Source organism: Scyliorhinus canicula, chromosome 1 (genome assembly GCF_902713615.1).
Source record: "Scyliorhinus canicula chromosome 1, sScyCan1.1, whole genome shotgun sequence".
NCBI lineage: Eukaryota > Metazoa > Chordata > Chondrichthyes > Carcharhiniformes > Scyliorhinidae > Scyliorhinus > Scyliorhinus canicula.
Window position 1 is genome coordinate 208,566,989 of NC_052146.1, and position 15,418 is coordinate 208,582,406.

Consider the following 15,418-nt stretch of genomic DNA (forward strand, 5'->3'; position numbering starts at 1 on the left):
TGTGTATACGTTGTCACATTAAACACCTGTTCATACTATTACAACCTACCTCAGCGTTCTGTCAGATAGGTATGGGGGGGTGGGCTGGTCTGGGGGGGGGAAATGGCAGGCGTTGTGGGTGGCCTGGGCTCCCCACCCTCACCACCCCCCCCCCCCCCCCTCACCAACCCCCCCCCCCCCCCCCCCCCCCGCCCCCCACCAACTGGCCCCGCCAATGTCACCCCAGGCATTCGATGGGACCGTGTGATGGAATGGCCAGCTCGCATGCAGTGATCACCCAGGTGGACGGTGGAAAGTGCTACCGTGGGCAGGGGTCAGACGTTGTCACATGATGCAGAGCACCAGAGCTCATCACGGAGCGGGTTGTCATTATCCTCCACCTATGGACCAGACCTGGTGTTACTGCCAACCCAGGGCCCCCACCCCGCACTGATGCAGGTAGGAATCATGGAGGAGGTTGCAAGGGTGGGGGAGGGGGGGTTTGTGAGGGTGGAATGTGGTGTCCGTGCCCCTGGCCAGTGTGTCCGCACCATCCCCGTCCCCCGCCACCCCTGTCGTTGAACCTGGAGACGATCAGAGCGTCCTGTCCGTGTTGGCCAGGTGCACATGCCGGGCAGCCACCCGAGCCTGCCTGGGCCCCATGTCCTGCCCATCCACCCCTTCCCCCCCCATCCTCCACGTTGGAGGAGGCCAGCCGTTCATCCTCCCCCTCCAGGACGTCGCCCTCCTGCTGCGCGATGTTGCGGAGGACGCAACAGGCCGCCACAATGCGGGCAACCCTCTCAGCATCATACTGGAGGGCCCCACCAGAGCGGTCCAGGCACCTGAATTGCATCTTCAGGAGGCTGTAGCACGGTTTGATCTTTCTCCTGGTCGCTGCATGGGCATCGTTGTAGCGGGTCTCCACGTCGGTCTGTGGCCTCCGGATAGGTGTCATCAGCCACGTCTGCAGTGAAGAACTCCTGCCGTAAAGGAGCCAACCCCCCCAGCCAGCGAGGGGGATGGGGCATCTCGAACATGGCAGGAATCGTCAGGCGTGCCGGGATGAAGGCATCATGCACACTGCGGTCACCGAGGCGGAGATCGGCGCGGGCAAGCAAGTGAAAATCCGCTAGTTGTGATTCCCCATGACACTTTTGTCACCGCCACCCCCACACCCACCACTCCCACCACACCCACAACCCCCCAAACTGTCCCTCCATCTCCCCTACAACTCCCAATACAATCCAGTTAACTTTCTCCAACAGGAACTAAAAAAGCAATAGAATGATTGAGTGGGAAGCAAATGAAACGCAATTATATTCTCCTTGGATACCATAATTGTTTATTAGTCATTTCAACGCGATTGTAAGAGCCTATTCTGAAGCATCATATAGTAAAACACAGGAGGCTATTTGGCTCATCAAGTATGCACTTCATAAAGTAATCCCAGTTCGTGTCACTCACCCAATCCTTCCCAATATCCCTATAAATCGAACTGTGATTGAAAATTGGTAAATGCTTTAAAATATATCTCTGGATGTGGTAAAAGGACTGTTGTGGAAGCAACACGTTGTAGAGTTGAGGTGAAAATCTAACAGTGGGCCTTGATGTGAGGAAATGTCAATTCTTGCGTTGACTAGTGTCACCCTGCCATGAGCTTGGTTAACCCCTAGACTTTTTGCAGTTAAAATCCTTTATCATTAACGCTCGAATCAAAGACAGCATTGACTTTTATATTTACCCTTGCAGCCAAATGTAAATTATGGTTACCCAGCAACAATGTCCTGCTTAAAATTCTATCGGAAAACACCCAATTAGATTTAGCGACAACTAATCAGCGCTGTTGCAGACAGAATGTAATTGGCACCCCTGCCACCAGCTCAATAAACAACCCAGCACCATAATTGACAACACTGTATACGTTCTACAAGATGTTCTGCACTTGCTCACCTTTGAGCACATCCCTGCCCTGTGACCTCCACAATCGACAAGTGCACAAACAGAAGCTGTGGACACATCATCATAGAATCCCTACAGTGCATAAGGAGGGCATATGGCCCATCAAGTCTGCACCAGCCCTCTGAAAGAGCACCTTACATAGGCCCACGCCCACACTCTATTCCCATAACCCTACCTAACTGGTACATCTTTGGACTGGGAGCAAACTGGAGCACCCAGAGGAAACCCATGCAGACAGGGTGAGAACATGCAAACTCCACACAGACACCCAAGGGCTGGAATTGAACCCGGGTCCCTGGCGCTGTGAGGCAGCAGTGCTAACCACTGTGTCACCGTGTCATCTCTGCAAGTTCCCTCCAAGCTGCCCACTATGGACCTATGTCGGCCTCTGCCTCGATGGAAAAATATCCTGGAACTCCCTCCCTGTCTGGGAACACCGTCACCACAAGGACTGCAATGCTTCTAAAGGGTCAGAGCACCTTCTCGGGGCAACTAGGGATGTTCATTGCCCATATCTGGAAAACAATATTGTCCACTTGGATATGGAATGGACATCTGCACAATCAGCAATGCAGTGTGGTGGATAGAGATTGGTTAACAATTGTTTTAAGGGAAGATATCATCTCTTACCCCAAATGACACAGCTTGTGGGTGAGACCAGAACTGGCGGATACAGTGTAGGAAAAAAATGAATCCTTTTGAAGACAGAGATGAGGAGAATCTTTTTCGCCTGAGAGGGTCATCGGTCTGTGCAGTTCTCTTCCTCAAAGATCAATGGAGGCTGTAGTGTTGAGTTTACTCAAGATAGAGTTAGACCAGGAGCGAAATTCTCCCCTACCCGGCGGGGCGGGGAATCCCGGCGTAGCGGAGTGGCGCCAACCACTCCGGCGTCGGGCCTCCACTATAGATGGGACTGTCCGTTCCAGAATCCCGAAACCCGTCTGGATGGCAGCTAGTTTCTTGGGTCGGCCTGCCCTCCAACTGACCAGGTAAGAATGTCAGACTTCATCCCCTGAAGGACATCGGAGAACCAGGTTTTTATGACAATCCAATAGTTTCATTATCATTGTTAATGAGATTAGCATTTTATTCCAAATTTATTAATTAATGGAATTTAAAATTCCCCACTCAGTCACCATGGTGAGATTCGAACTGATATCTCCAGAGTATTAGTGCTTGCATATCCAGTTCCTGATTGGTTAGACTTTGAAGGCTGTCTGAGATTGCACCCTGGAATTTTATCTACCATCTCTTTTTAGTTGTGCAGGGTGCCTTTCCTTGTGACGATACCTGGAGCTCACTTTATTTCTATGCGTGTTTACAGGCAAACAGCAATTGGCAGTCAATGGCGTTGGCACAGCTCATTACTCCGCATTCAACTGCAATCCTGGTGTCTGTGCAGGAAGTGCCAAGGGTTGATGGCTATGGGTTCACGGTGAGATGGCGTGCAGGTCATGGGCTGAAGATTGTGGCAGCAGAGAACTCAGATCTCCAACCCAATGACAGGTAATTGTAATTATGTCAAAGCCATTTAAACCGAAATACAGGAAGGCACAAGAATAATTGAGTCTGGAGGTGAAAAGGTCATCAATGAGAGTCACAAACAGTTGAGGCAGTGGTGAGACTTGTTAAAAAGATGGAAGTAAGTGACCTTTGTAGCAGAGAGGATATGGGATCGGGAGCTTAGTTCAGAGGTAAATAGGACACGGAGGTTGCAAACCGTTCGGTTCAAACAGACACAGTGGAGGAAAAGATGGTGAGAGAAAAGACATGGTGAAAGTGGGGGGGGAGGGGAGGGGCACGTGGAGGCAGCAACATCTTACCTTCATTGTGATCAACTGGTGAAAACCTTGGGTCACCCATGACTGGATTCTGGACAAGCAGTCTGATAACACAGAGGCAGTGATGGGGTTGGGGGGGGGGGGGGGGGGGGGGGGGGGGGGGCAGCGGTGTAGGGTGAGGTGTCGTCAGAGTACATGTGGAACTTGACCCCATTTCTTCAGATTATGTTGTCTGAGGGATATACTGTAAACAAGGAAGTGGAGAGGACCCTTGGGGTATCGAGAGAAAATAGCAATAGCAGCGAGAGAAGACATACGTGGAGGTGTCAAAGATACAATTGTGTTGATCAGAGTGGAAACAAATCAGAGCAATCCCATTCAGTGGAATAAAGGTGGAGAGGCATTGGAGGAGGGTGGTGTGGTTAGCCATTTCAAAGGTGGCAGAGAGGTTGAGAAAGGCAAGGAGGGATGGCGCACTATAGTCATCCTACGCAATTGATTATGGCTTGTTTCACTGTTGTGACCAGGGTCCAAAACCTACTGGGAGAGATAGGAACATGGTGTTGAAGCAAAGGTGGGCAAAGCTGGAAGGTGGCAAAACTTTGAGGAATTTGGAGAGACATTTGTGTTCAGAGTGGAACCAAGTGGTCACAGAATCACAGAATAATAGTGCAGAAAAGGCCCTTTGGCCTATCAATTCTGCACGTATGAAAGGCACCTAATCTGCCAATCCTAATCCCATTTGCTGGCACTTGGCCCATAGCCTCGAATGTTAATACATGCCAAGTGCTCATTTTTAAAGAATGTGAGGCAACCAGCCTCTTCCATCCTCCCAGGCAGTGCGTTCCAGACCATCACCACCCTCTGGGTAAACAGGTTTTTCCTATGAAGACCAAGAAGGGATAGGTTGGTCAATGGTTTAATGGGAATGGGGTCAAGAAAGTAGTGGGTGAGTCTAATGGACAAATTAACCTCTGAAAGATGGTGAATGGCACGTGAAGGAAAACAAAGTCAGATCGGCATTGTTCAAGGGAGCTCAAGCTTTCTGTACTAGCAGTGATATGCCCAACACGGCATGGAGAGGACAAGAGGCACTTTGGATGACAGGTTCATAGTATTGACAATATCCTCCCTGCCCCTCCATCTTATCAATCAGCTCGCTTATTTTCCCAAAGCCTGACCAGGAGCTGCCTGGGACATATCAAGTTTAGATTGACTGCCAAGGTTCAGATTCAAACTTGTTTGTGGCACAACATTTGCCTTCTCCCTGTGAGGAGATCCTGTAAATTGAGTCTCCGTGTGAGGAAGACACCAGCTCCCGAGATGTTATTTTGCTGGTTCACCGCCAATTCATCAATTTCTCGCTTGGCTTTTGGAACACTGAGTACACCTGAAACAATAATCTGACATTGCTGTTTCTGTTTATCCTGCCCTTAAGAAGCTTGGCTTGTTGTTTCTGGCAATGTTCTTCACAGTTAATTCTTAATTGAAGCCTATTAGGTTACTTGAATACCTGTCATGTCGACCTGACATTTTCAATGTGCTGAACAACCTTTTGCATCAGTTCTGTGTTTTCTAACCTTGCCATTTGCAGGAAAAAATTAGTGGGCTTATAAACCTGTAAATAATATAAATGGCAGTGTGACATCTACAGCACTGCAAGTTTATTCCACAGTTCTCTGTGTTAATGTAATTTATCCAATACTTTTCACCAATACAAATAAGTATTTGAGGGTAAATAGATCAGTTCTTTTGGATTTTCTTCATATTGTTACGACACCCTAGGCAGGAGCGCTGTCAATTCCAGCCCCACAGATCCCGGGGTTCCAACGCAAGTGAATTAACCAATAATTTGTGTTTTCCGAAGATCTTTAATCCTTGACTGCTCCAACGAGTTTCAGACACCAGATTTATAAATAAAACATTGACAAACTGTTTATTGATAATAAGAGGGAAAAAGGTGAAAATATACATATAACAATGGTCTACCAGTCTACCTAATCCAAAAAACCCATCCCACCCTCCAGCCAGACACACACAAGACAGACACAAGGTAAGGGTAAGAGAGGTTAAAAAAAAATCTGAGATTAAAGAGGAAGGTTTTTAATTACTCTTTGCTACTGTGGTTGTGGTCTCTGGCAAATAGATACTCAAGATGTTCAGGTTGTCGTAATTCCGTCCTTCGACCACAGGGTGCTTTTTACCCAAGTGTTACAGGTTGGTGCAATTTCCTTCTTCCACCACCAGATGGAGCTATAAACAGGATTCAAGTTGATGCACTTTCACCCTTCTACCACCAGATGGAGCTTCAGACTCCTTGAAATATTACTGGGCTTTAAATTTGAGCATTTGGCGGCCTTTTGTTTGCCTGATTTCTGTACACAAATGCTGCCAGTATTTTAAAGAATCCTCTCAGTTCAAGCTCTTCCCAGCCATCCCGAGAGAGGATTAAAGAACATTAGAACATTACAGTGCAGTACAGACCCTTCGGCCCTCAATGTTGCGCCGACCTGTGAAACCAATCTAAAGCCCATCTACACTATTCCATTATCATCCATATGTTTATCCAATTATCATTTAAATGCCCTTAATGTTGGCGAGTCCACTACTGTTGCAGGCAGGGCATTCCATGCCCCTACTACTCTCTGAGTAAAGAACCTACCTCTGACATCTGTCCTATATCTATCTCCCCTCAATTTAAAGCTATGTCCCCTCGTGCTAGACATCGCCATCCAAGGAAAAAGGCTCTCACTGTCCACCCTATCTAATCCTCTGATCATCTTGTATGCCTCTATTAAGTCACCTCTTAACCTTCTTCTCTCTAACGAAAACAGCCTCAAGTCCCTCAGCCTTTCCTCATAAGATCTTCCCTCCATACCAGGCAACATCCTGGTAAATCTCCTCTGCACCCTTTCCAATGCTTCCACATCCTTCCTATAATGCGGCAACCAGAACTCCAAACGCGGCCGCACCAGAGTTCTGTACAGCTGCAACATGACCTCATGGCTCCGAAACTCAATCCCTCTACCAATAAAAGCTAATGCACCGTACGCCTTCTTAACAACCCTGTCAACCTGGTTGGCAACTTTCAGGGATATATGTACATGGACACCGAGATCTCTCTGCTCATCCAGACTACCAAGAATCTTACCATGAGCCCATACTCTGTATTCCTGTTACTCCTTCCAAAATGAATCACCTCACACTTTTCTGCATTAAACTCCATTTGCCACTTCTCAGCCGAGCTCTGCAGCTTATCTATGTCACTCTGTAACCTGCAACATCCTTCCGCACTGTCCACAACTCCACCGACTTTAGTGTCATCCGCAAATTTACTCACCCATGGTTACCGACCTGGTGATTGACTGCTTGTTTTCTTACTCCAGAAGCATTTCACAAACTTGAGTGTTGTCTGCTTTCTCACTAGAAGAGCCTTCACAGAACTGACTTGGAGGGTTTACATATCGCCTGGCCAAAAGAGAGAAAAAGCAGCAGAGAGAGACAGAGAGAGTATCTTCCAGCTGCGACCTGGCTGAAACTTTCTCAGAACTGAAGACAAAATGGAGCTCTGAAGAAGTCCCACGCTCTTTCCTGAAATTTTCTGACTGGTTTCACCAATCATAGGCAGCAATAGGAGCTGGCTGAGAATCCTACATACACCAATTGGTTGCTTGCCAAGTCTATCAAATCAATATCACAGGTTCTGCCACAGAACCTAAAGGGATGTCTTGGCCTGGTCCATCAGGACAGGGGTTCCAGCATCCAAAGACTAATTTAAACATAAATTCCAAAGGGTGCAGTAATGTTGTTGCAGCTAACCAGAAGACTGTAGATCAAAGTAGGCAGCAGAGCAGGGATAAAAAGGGGGGGACAGGACAGACAAAAGGTTTTACAATAATATCCCAACAAAACAGACATTATTTCAACTTTCCTCCCATAGTCCAAAGATGTTCAGGTTAGGAGGGGTTACGGTGATAGGGTGCGGGAGTGTGCCTAAGTTGGGTTTTCTTTCAGAGGGTCATTGCAGGCTCAATGGGCCAAATGGCCTATTTCTGCACTGTAGGGATTCTATGAATTTGCACATATTGGTGCGCTTCACTGGGCCATTTCCAAGCACTTAACCTAAAATGTAATTTTGAAAAGCTGTGATGTTACATAAGAAACACAACAGCAATGAGATGTATGTGGGAGAGCAGATCTGTCAGAAGTGCTGTTTTCAGATAAAACGTTAAACCTCTTGGACAGATTGCATAGCATTATTACAAAGAATAGCGGCGTTCTCCCTGGTTTTATCACCAATATTTATCCCTCAACCGATGTGGGTATAAAGCAATTATCTGATCACCATTTCATTGCTGTTTGTGTGATCTTGCTCTGTGCAAAATAGGTTGGGACATTAGTGGCCTTGTTTCCAACATTATGCAACAGAGGAGACAATTTGAAAGTTCTTTATTGGCCGCAAAGTGCTATATGATGTAAGTCTTTCTTTCATTCAATCTGTTTGGTCTTTGATGACAATGATCAATGGCCAGTGGCACTTCTGAACCTGTGCCAAGGACTAGTGGGTGCAGATGTCACCGTTGCTCTGGAGAATGCCAATTAAGAACCTCCTTGCACTGCCTTTGCATGCGAGCTCTGCAACCTATTGTTACTTCAAGCACCTAGCTGCTGGAAGCTGATTCCTCGAGGACACGTGTGTGCAGTGGGAAATTCACACCCAGAGTGCAAAAATAATACATTGGGTATAGTTGATTAAAAGTAGCAGCCAAAGTCCTTACCTAACCACAAAAGAATTGACAAAGGTTCATGTGCAGACAAGGGAACACCAAATTTCAGTAACAACACATAAAATGGCATCACCCCTGGAATATCTAGCAAAGCTCTGAACATCAATAATATAGTAGAGGTAATCATTTGGGGCCAAATAGGGCAGAATGCTTTTTCATTGGCCCTCGAGACCCATGTATATACGGTGGAGCAGGCTGCTTATAGCCTGGGAAGGACCATCGTGTTTTGTTTTAGGATCCGACGACAGGTAGTGTGCTCCTTTTGTGAATATTTTAGACAGCAGCATTGTGTGTTTAACACCCCAAATCCAGCCTAAGACATGTGGCAATTCAGTGACAAATCCAGGGTTGATGTGTTAATGGACAATCTCCCACCGCAAATCTGCTTTTAATAATGATGGTGCAAGCAGGATATGCTACATCCTCCGAGCACATGTCCCAACTTCCCATTTGTTGGACGTACAATGTTCCAAGTACAATGTTGTGGGCCGCACGGTTTGTGCTCATTAAGACTCCTCCCCGGACTCCAGACGTAACAGCAGGATGGAGCAAAAGGTCTCTGCAGCCAGTTCCCATTATTTAAGCCAGTGAAATTTCCATGTGGATTTCTGAGCTGCATGTTTTTTAAAATTAATTCATGGGATGTAGGTGTCACTGGCTATGCCAGCATTTGTTGCCCAGCCTTGATTGCACTTGAGAAGGTGATGGTGAGTTGGCTTCTTGAACCGCTGCAGTCCATGTGGTGTAGGTACATCCACAGCTTTGTTAGAAGGGTGTTCCAGGATTTGACCCAGCGACAGCCAAGGAATGGCAATATACAGCCAAGTCAGTGTGGTGTGTGGCTTGGAGATGGTGGTGTTTTCAGGTGTCTGCTGCCCGTCCTGCTAAATGGTAGCGGCTGTGGGTTTGGAAGATAGTGCCTAAGGAGCCTCGGTGAGTTCCTGCAGTGCATCTTTAAGATGGTGCACACTGCTGCTACTGTGCATTGGTGGTGGAGGGAGTGAATGGGGTGCCAATCAAGCAATATTCTTTGTCCTGGATAGTGTTAAGCTTCTCATCCAGGCACGTGGGGAGTATTCGATTACACTCCTGCCTTGCGGCCTGTAGATAGTGATCAGACCGTGGGGAGTCAGGAACTGAGTTATTCGCCCCTGATTTTCTAGCCTTGGATCTGCGCTGTTAGCCACAATACCTAATGGCTAGTCCAGTTCAGGTTCTGGTCAATAGTAACTCCCTGGATGTTAACAATGAGGGGTTTCAGCAATCGTCATGAAAATGAAATGAAAATCGCTTGTCACAAGTAGGCTTCAAATGAAGTTACTGTGAAAAGCCCCTAGCCGCCACATTCCGCCGCCTGTTCGGGGAGGCTGGTACGGGAATTGAACTGCTTGGTCTGCTTTAAAAGCCAGTGATTTAGCCCAGTGTGCTAAACCAGCCCCATGGTCATGGGGCAAATGGTTGGATTTTCTCTTGTTGGAGATGGTCAGATGGACTTGACACTTCTGTGGCACAAATATTACTTGCCATTTATAATGTTATCATTGCTGAATGTCACAAGTATTTAATGTGTTTGTTTCCTGTTTTATTGCAGATTGGTGGAAGTGAATGGGATGTGTGTACTCAATGCTTCAGAGGATGAGCTTATGTCATTGCTTACAACTCCAAGTGCACAGATTTTGGTATTAAGAAATCCTGTCCCTTCTGCCAGGGAACCTTGAATCATACTGCAACTGAACGCTTGCTGAAACTAGACAAGATGCTAGGGTATACGCCTTTTGTTGTTTTAAAAAGAAAATATAACATTTTATTGTTAAGATGTAAATATTTTCATTGTGCAGTGGACCAGTAGCTCAGTGTAGTGAAATGTATAACAATTCACAATGTGACTAGTTTCCTCAGCAGGTTACCATAGCACATCAGACTGAAACTGCATACTGGGGGTGGGGTGGAGAGGGGAAAGCTCACCCCTCACTGGCTTGCTCCAAGCTAGCCTACTCCGCAGCAATAACACACTGTGGACGGGCTAAATAGACTGCCAGTGGGACCTCCGCCCCCCCACTGGGGAGGAAGTGCTACCCTCAGGACCTTCCAGCCAATCGGACCAGCTGCCAGCTCCAAGAGCACATTTCCGGGACTGCAACCTGTGCAAAGAGGGAGGCCCATGGATCCTGGAGTAGCACAAGTCCGGGTCTTGGGCAGAGAACTTGGTCAGTTTGGTGGGGGTTGGAGGAGGCAGTTTTGGTGAGCAGGCAGGTGGAAAGAAAGTGGTGAAGGATACTTTCTTAGACGGGTGGCTCCCACTACTCAAAGGGCACCTCCAAAAAATAGTTCCCCCTTACTTTTCACCCTTTTAAAAACTGCTTGCCAACTCCTGTCCACGTTGCCCTATTTTCCAAGACCCCTCCCCCCACTGAAAACATGCCTGATTTGGGGGGGGGGGGTGGTAAATCCAGTCCTGAGCCTGTACTGACATGGACTCATATTCCTTTGATTTGGGTGACCTCCTGGCCTTAGTTGAGCTGTGCACGGAGCAAGAAATGGAGGATTTACCAAAAACGGAGGAAAAGTAAGTCAGTCATCTGCATCACCAAGCTGCCTCCACAGAAGAAACTATCTAGCCAGCTTATAATGTTGCTACTTACAGAACACATCTGCACCGGGCGCAATCTCACGAGAGCCCCTCTCGCCGGGATGATCGCAAGTCACCTGACTGACTCCGCTCAGCCCAATCTGGATCTCTCCCCTGCTGGGCATGACCCAGATGATTATATTTTTTTAAAAATCTTTTTATTGGCATTTCTCATATTTATAAACAGTTGTATATATATATACACATCACATTTTTCTCGGCCGCGCTAATTTCCTTTATTATACAGAGGTTTGTTTTGTCCTTCGTTTCACTGACTCAATGTGCATTTCATTGCCCTCTGGATTGGTCTATGGTTCCTCCCCCTTCCCCGTTGTCCCCCTCCCCCTGGCTTTGGCTGTGCTTATCTTTTATTTTCCCGACAGAATGGAAAAAAAGGGGGGTCCCCCCCCCCAATCTCTCGTGGTTTCCCCAGCTTCCTCTCCCCCCCCCCCCCCAGCTTCCTCTCCCCCCCCCCCAATCTCTCGTGGTTTCCCCAGCTTCCTCTCCCCCCCCCCCCCCAGCTTCCTCTCCCCCCCCCAATCTCTCGTGGTTTCCCCAGCTTCCTCTCCCCCCCCAGCTTCCTCTCTCCCCCCCCCCCCCCCCCCCCCCCCCCCTCAGGTTGCGGTTTTGGTACCACATCTATCTTGGTGTTTTTTTAAATTCTTATTAGCTTACTCCTCGTTGCTGGCCTCGAACAGGTTTTGGATTAGACCGACAAACTGCCCCAAGTGTCTAGGAAGCCTTCCTCTGACCCTCGGGTGGCGTATTTAATCTTCTCCAGGTGGAGAAATTCCGAAAGGTCAGCGAGCCAGTCTGCAGCTTTGGATGAATCTGCCGATCGCCAGCCGAGCAGGATTCACCAGGGAAGCGAAAGCAAGGGCGTTAGCCCCCTTCCTCATGTGTAACTCTGGCTGCTCCAATACCCCTAAGATTGCCACTATTGGGCATGGCTTCAACCTCACCCCCACAACCCAACATTGCCTCAGAAACGACTGCCCAGAACCCAGCAAGTTTGGGACAAGCCCAAAACATGTGGGTGTGGTTGGCCGGGCTCCTCTGACACCGTTCACATTTTCCTCCACCTTCGGGAAGAACCTGCTGATTCGGGTTCTGGTCAGGTGTGCTCTGCACACCACTTTGAGCTGCACTAGGCTTAGCCTGGTGCAGGTGGAGGTGGAGTTCACCCTGCTCAGTGCTACGCTCCAGAGTCCCCACCCTACCCGTCCTCAGTTCATCCTCCCATTTTTGTCTGGTCTCGTCCAGGCTGTCCATTTATTTTCCCCACATAGGTCCCCTTTCTCGTTGCTTGTGTGTATCAGGTACTCTAGTAGTATGGTTTCTAGGGCCCCGAGGTACCCTACTGTCTCTTTGCGGAGGAAGTGTTTTATTTGGAGGCGTCTCATTTCCTGTCCTTTTGCTAGTTTCCACTTCCTCAACACACACACACACACACACACACACACACACGGGGATGAAGATCAGAATGGATCTAAACAGGAAGAGGAACCTTGGCAGTATGTTAATCTTGATCGCCTGCACTCTCCCTGCCAGAGAGACTGGGAGTGAGGCCCACCGTTGGAAGGTCTCTTCTTACTTCCTCCACCAGGCTGGTCAGGTTCCACGTGTGGATCTGTGTCCAGTCTCTGGTTAGCTGGATCCCCAGGAACTGAATCTGTTCTGGGCCATCTTGAACGGGAGCTACTCCAGCTCTCTCCCTCCCCCCTTTGGGTTCACTGGGAATGCCGCGCTTTTGCCCAAGTTAAGTTTGTAACCAGATAATATTTAAATGAGCCAAATCATACATTTAAATACCCGGATGGCACTTTCACCAGACGGCCTGGAATCAACGGCCACGCCTGCGAGACCTCGACCAGGCGCCATTTAGTACTGGTTTCCACAAACATGGACCAGGCTTGATAGCTCCTCGGGGTGGGGGTCTCACAGGCCAAAGACCCCGCGTGATCGGGGACAGGGCAGGGGATTAGAAATAATTGAATTAGTCTCAATAAGTCAGCTCAGGCATGATAGAAATTCTATAGTCTGAAGGAAGTCATTCGGTCCATCACTTACCAGTATCTCTCAAATACTGACAATGCGTTATAAACAATTGTAGAATTTTAACTGCACACCCTTTATTTCCCATTTGTAATGTTTTGGCTTTACTCTTTATGTACCCATATAACAATGTATTATTCTCATTTAGACCCTGCCACTTGCTATCTCACACATAGTTCTACAGTTGGTGAGTGGCATTCCCCACACTTGATGAAAAGTGACAGTACAATCACCTTCAGCCTCTATGAAACTCAATAACCCATACCATGTTGTATGCAAGTACTGCCCACAGATTTAATGATTACTTAATCAACAACTATGGTTTTAAGTTACTGAGAGGTTCACATTGGAGAAAAAACAAACTTAAAACAGCTTCTTGGGTGCAAATAATTGAAGAATATAAGGGACAATTGACAAGTCTTTGGAGGATCCACTTTGAGTTTTGCTCAAAGATTCCTAATCCTCCACTCCTTGGCACAAAATGGAGTCAAATCTTGCTCGTCATTTAGTTTGAAGACACAACCACCATAAAGTTAGTTTTAAAATATATTCACTCATGCTTCACTGAAGTGCAGAATTAAAACAAGCAAGTGTTAGGAATATTTTGCAGAGATCCAGTGAGAGAGAGAGCTGAATCGTCCCATTTGCTGATAACTAACCCCATGTGGTATGGGTGTCCTAATTCCAGAATACAAAGTGGTCAGCAACAGCTTGGATATTAGTCATACTTTAATGAAATGTACATGACTTGAAGAGGCAGTGAAAATAAAATTAATTGGAAAAAAAATTGGTCAGATCATTTTAAGAAAGCAGAACTTTCCATTTCAAAGATTAGAAAGTGATGCAATCACCCATTTACTGTTATCTGATATATTAATGTGGACATGTATATATTGACACACATAAAGACACCCTCCCTAACAGCACAGTTGACTGCAGTGATTCAAGAAGGCAGCTCACCACCACCTTCGAGGACAATTAGGGATGGGCAATAAATGCTGGTCTAGTCAGCGACACCCACATCCCAAGAACACATAGAAAAACACACACACACATCCTGAAGGTTACAGAGGAAAATGAGGGGAAATGAGTGGTCAATCTTTAGTCAATGCCACTTCATTTTCTTAATATTCTTGGTTGGATGATCTGGCTTCATATCAATATGTGGAGTTATGCTCAAAGAATGGAAGGATCTGGCCTACTGGTACATTTGTTCCAGCTAAGTGGAGCAAAAAAGTTAAATACCCAGATTATGCCCAGGGAAACCTTAAAATCTACTTCACTCTCAATTTTAAAATGTGGAAGTCGAAAGGGTAAAGCTGCAAGAGAGTGGGCTAACAAATGAATCACAAAATGTGCAAAAGACGATGCTTCCAAAATTGTACACCAATGATCGACATTACACCATTACCCAAGTGGGGGTCCAAATAGCCGAGTAATGAAAAGGCCTCTTCAGTTAACGTATAAGCTGTCAGTTTATTATTTCAGCCTGATCAGGATGACCCTTTAGCTCACTAGAGTCAGTCATTCTAATGCAAGCTTCAAACTGCCATGTAAACCAATTGGTTCAAATCCAGCTACTACTTTCAGTGAAAATGTTTTTTCCACCAAACACTTATCTCAAAAAGATCACTGATCTAATTATACCATTGCCAGCCACCAAAAAGGGTGTTAAAGAATTAAAATGGATAGTAAATAGTTTCTGTACATGAACCTGCCTACAAGTCATTATATAAATAACTCTTGCCCTTGCCAAGGTGCCAACATTGAGCTGAAAGAAGTTGACAATGAGTCCAAGTGGAATTTTAAAGGAAGCGAACCCCATTCTTACAGGTAGTGTCAGCAAAGTAACACACAGGAATACAAGGGGACTTGGAGCAGATAAACTGTTGCAGGCGATACTGGTGCAGAAAGGAAAAATATAAAGCAGAGAAGAATTAGTACAAGAAGGTTTGATTATACTGAAGCACTCATGTTATTCCTCAGCTATTGAACTGGAGATTAAGTGACAAAAGTGCATAATAAAGATGATGGTCGAAGGTGCATTAGAGGATAGGACAGTTTTTGGAATGGAACAGTGTTTAGAAGCAGTGGTCAAGTATAGAATGTACTTTTTAAAAATGAAAGAATGGAGGACAGTAGTTTTGAACATCATAGGATCTCCTGCACCTTTTAAATCGCTCAAACCATGTTTCCACAATTGGATAATGGCTGTTTTCAGACTA

At 46.6% G+C, this 15,418-nt stretch overlaps 1 protein-coding gene across 1 annotated transcript in view; it reads left to right on the plus strand.

The window, feature by feature from the left end:
• The window catches only part of LOC119971330, a 121,400-nt gene extending 110,498 nt beyond the window's left edge, over positions 1-10,902 (plus strand). Inside the window, exons 14-15 of the mRNA XM_038806738.1 lie at positions 3,266-3,447; positions 10,101-10,902. Of these exons, the coding sequence (XP_038662666.1) occupies positions 3,266-3,447; positions 10,101-10,227 (309 nt within the window). The 3' untranslated portion in view covers positions 10,228-10,902. The remainder of the gene's footprint in view (positions 1-3,265; positions 3,448-10,100) is intronic.
• Positions 10,903-15,418: the final 4,516 nt, after the last annotated feature.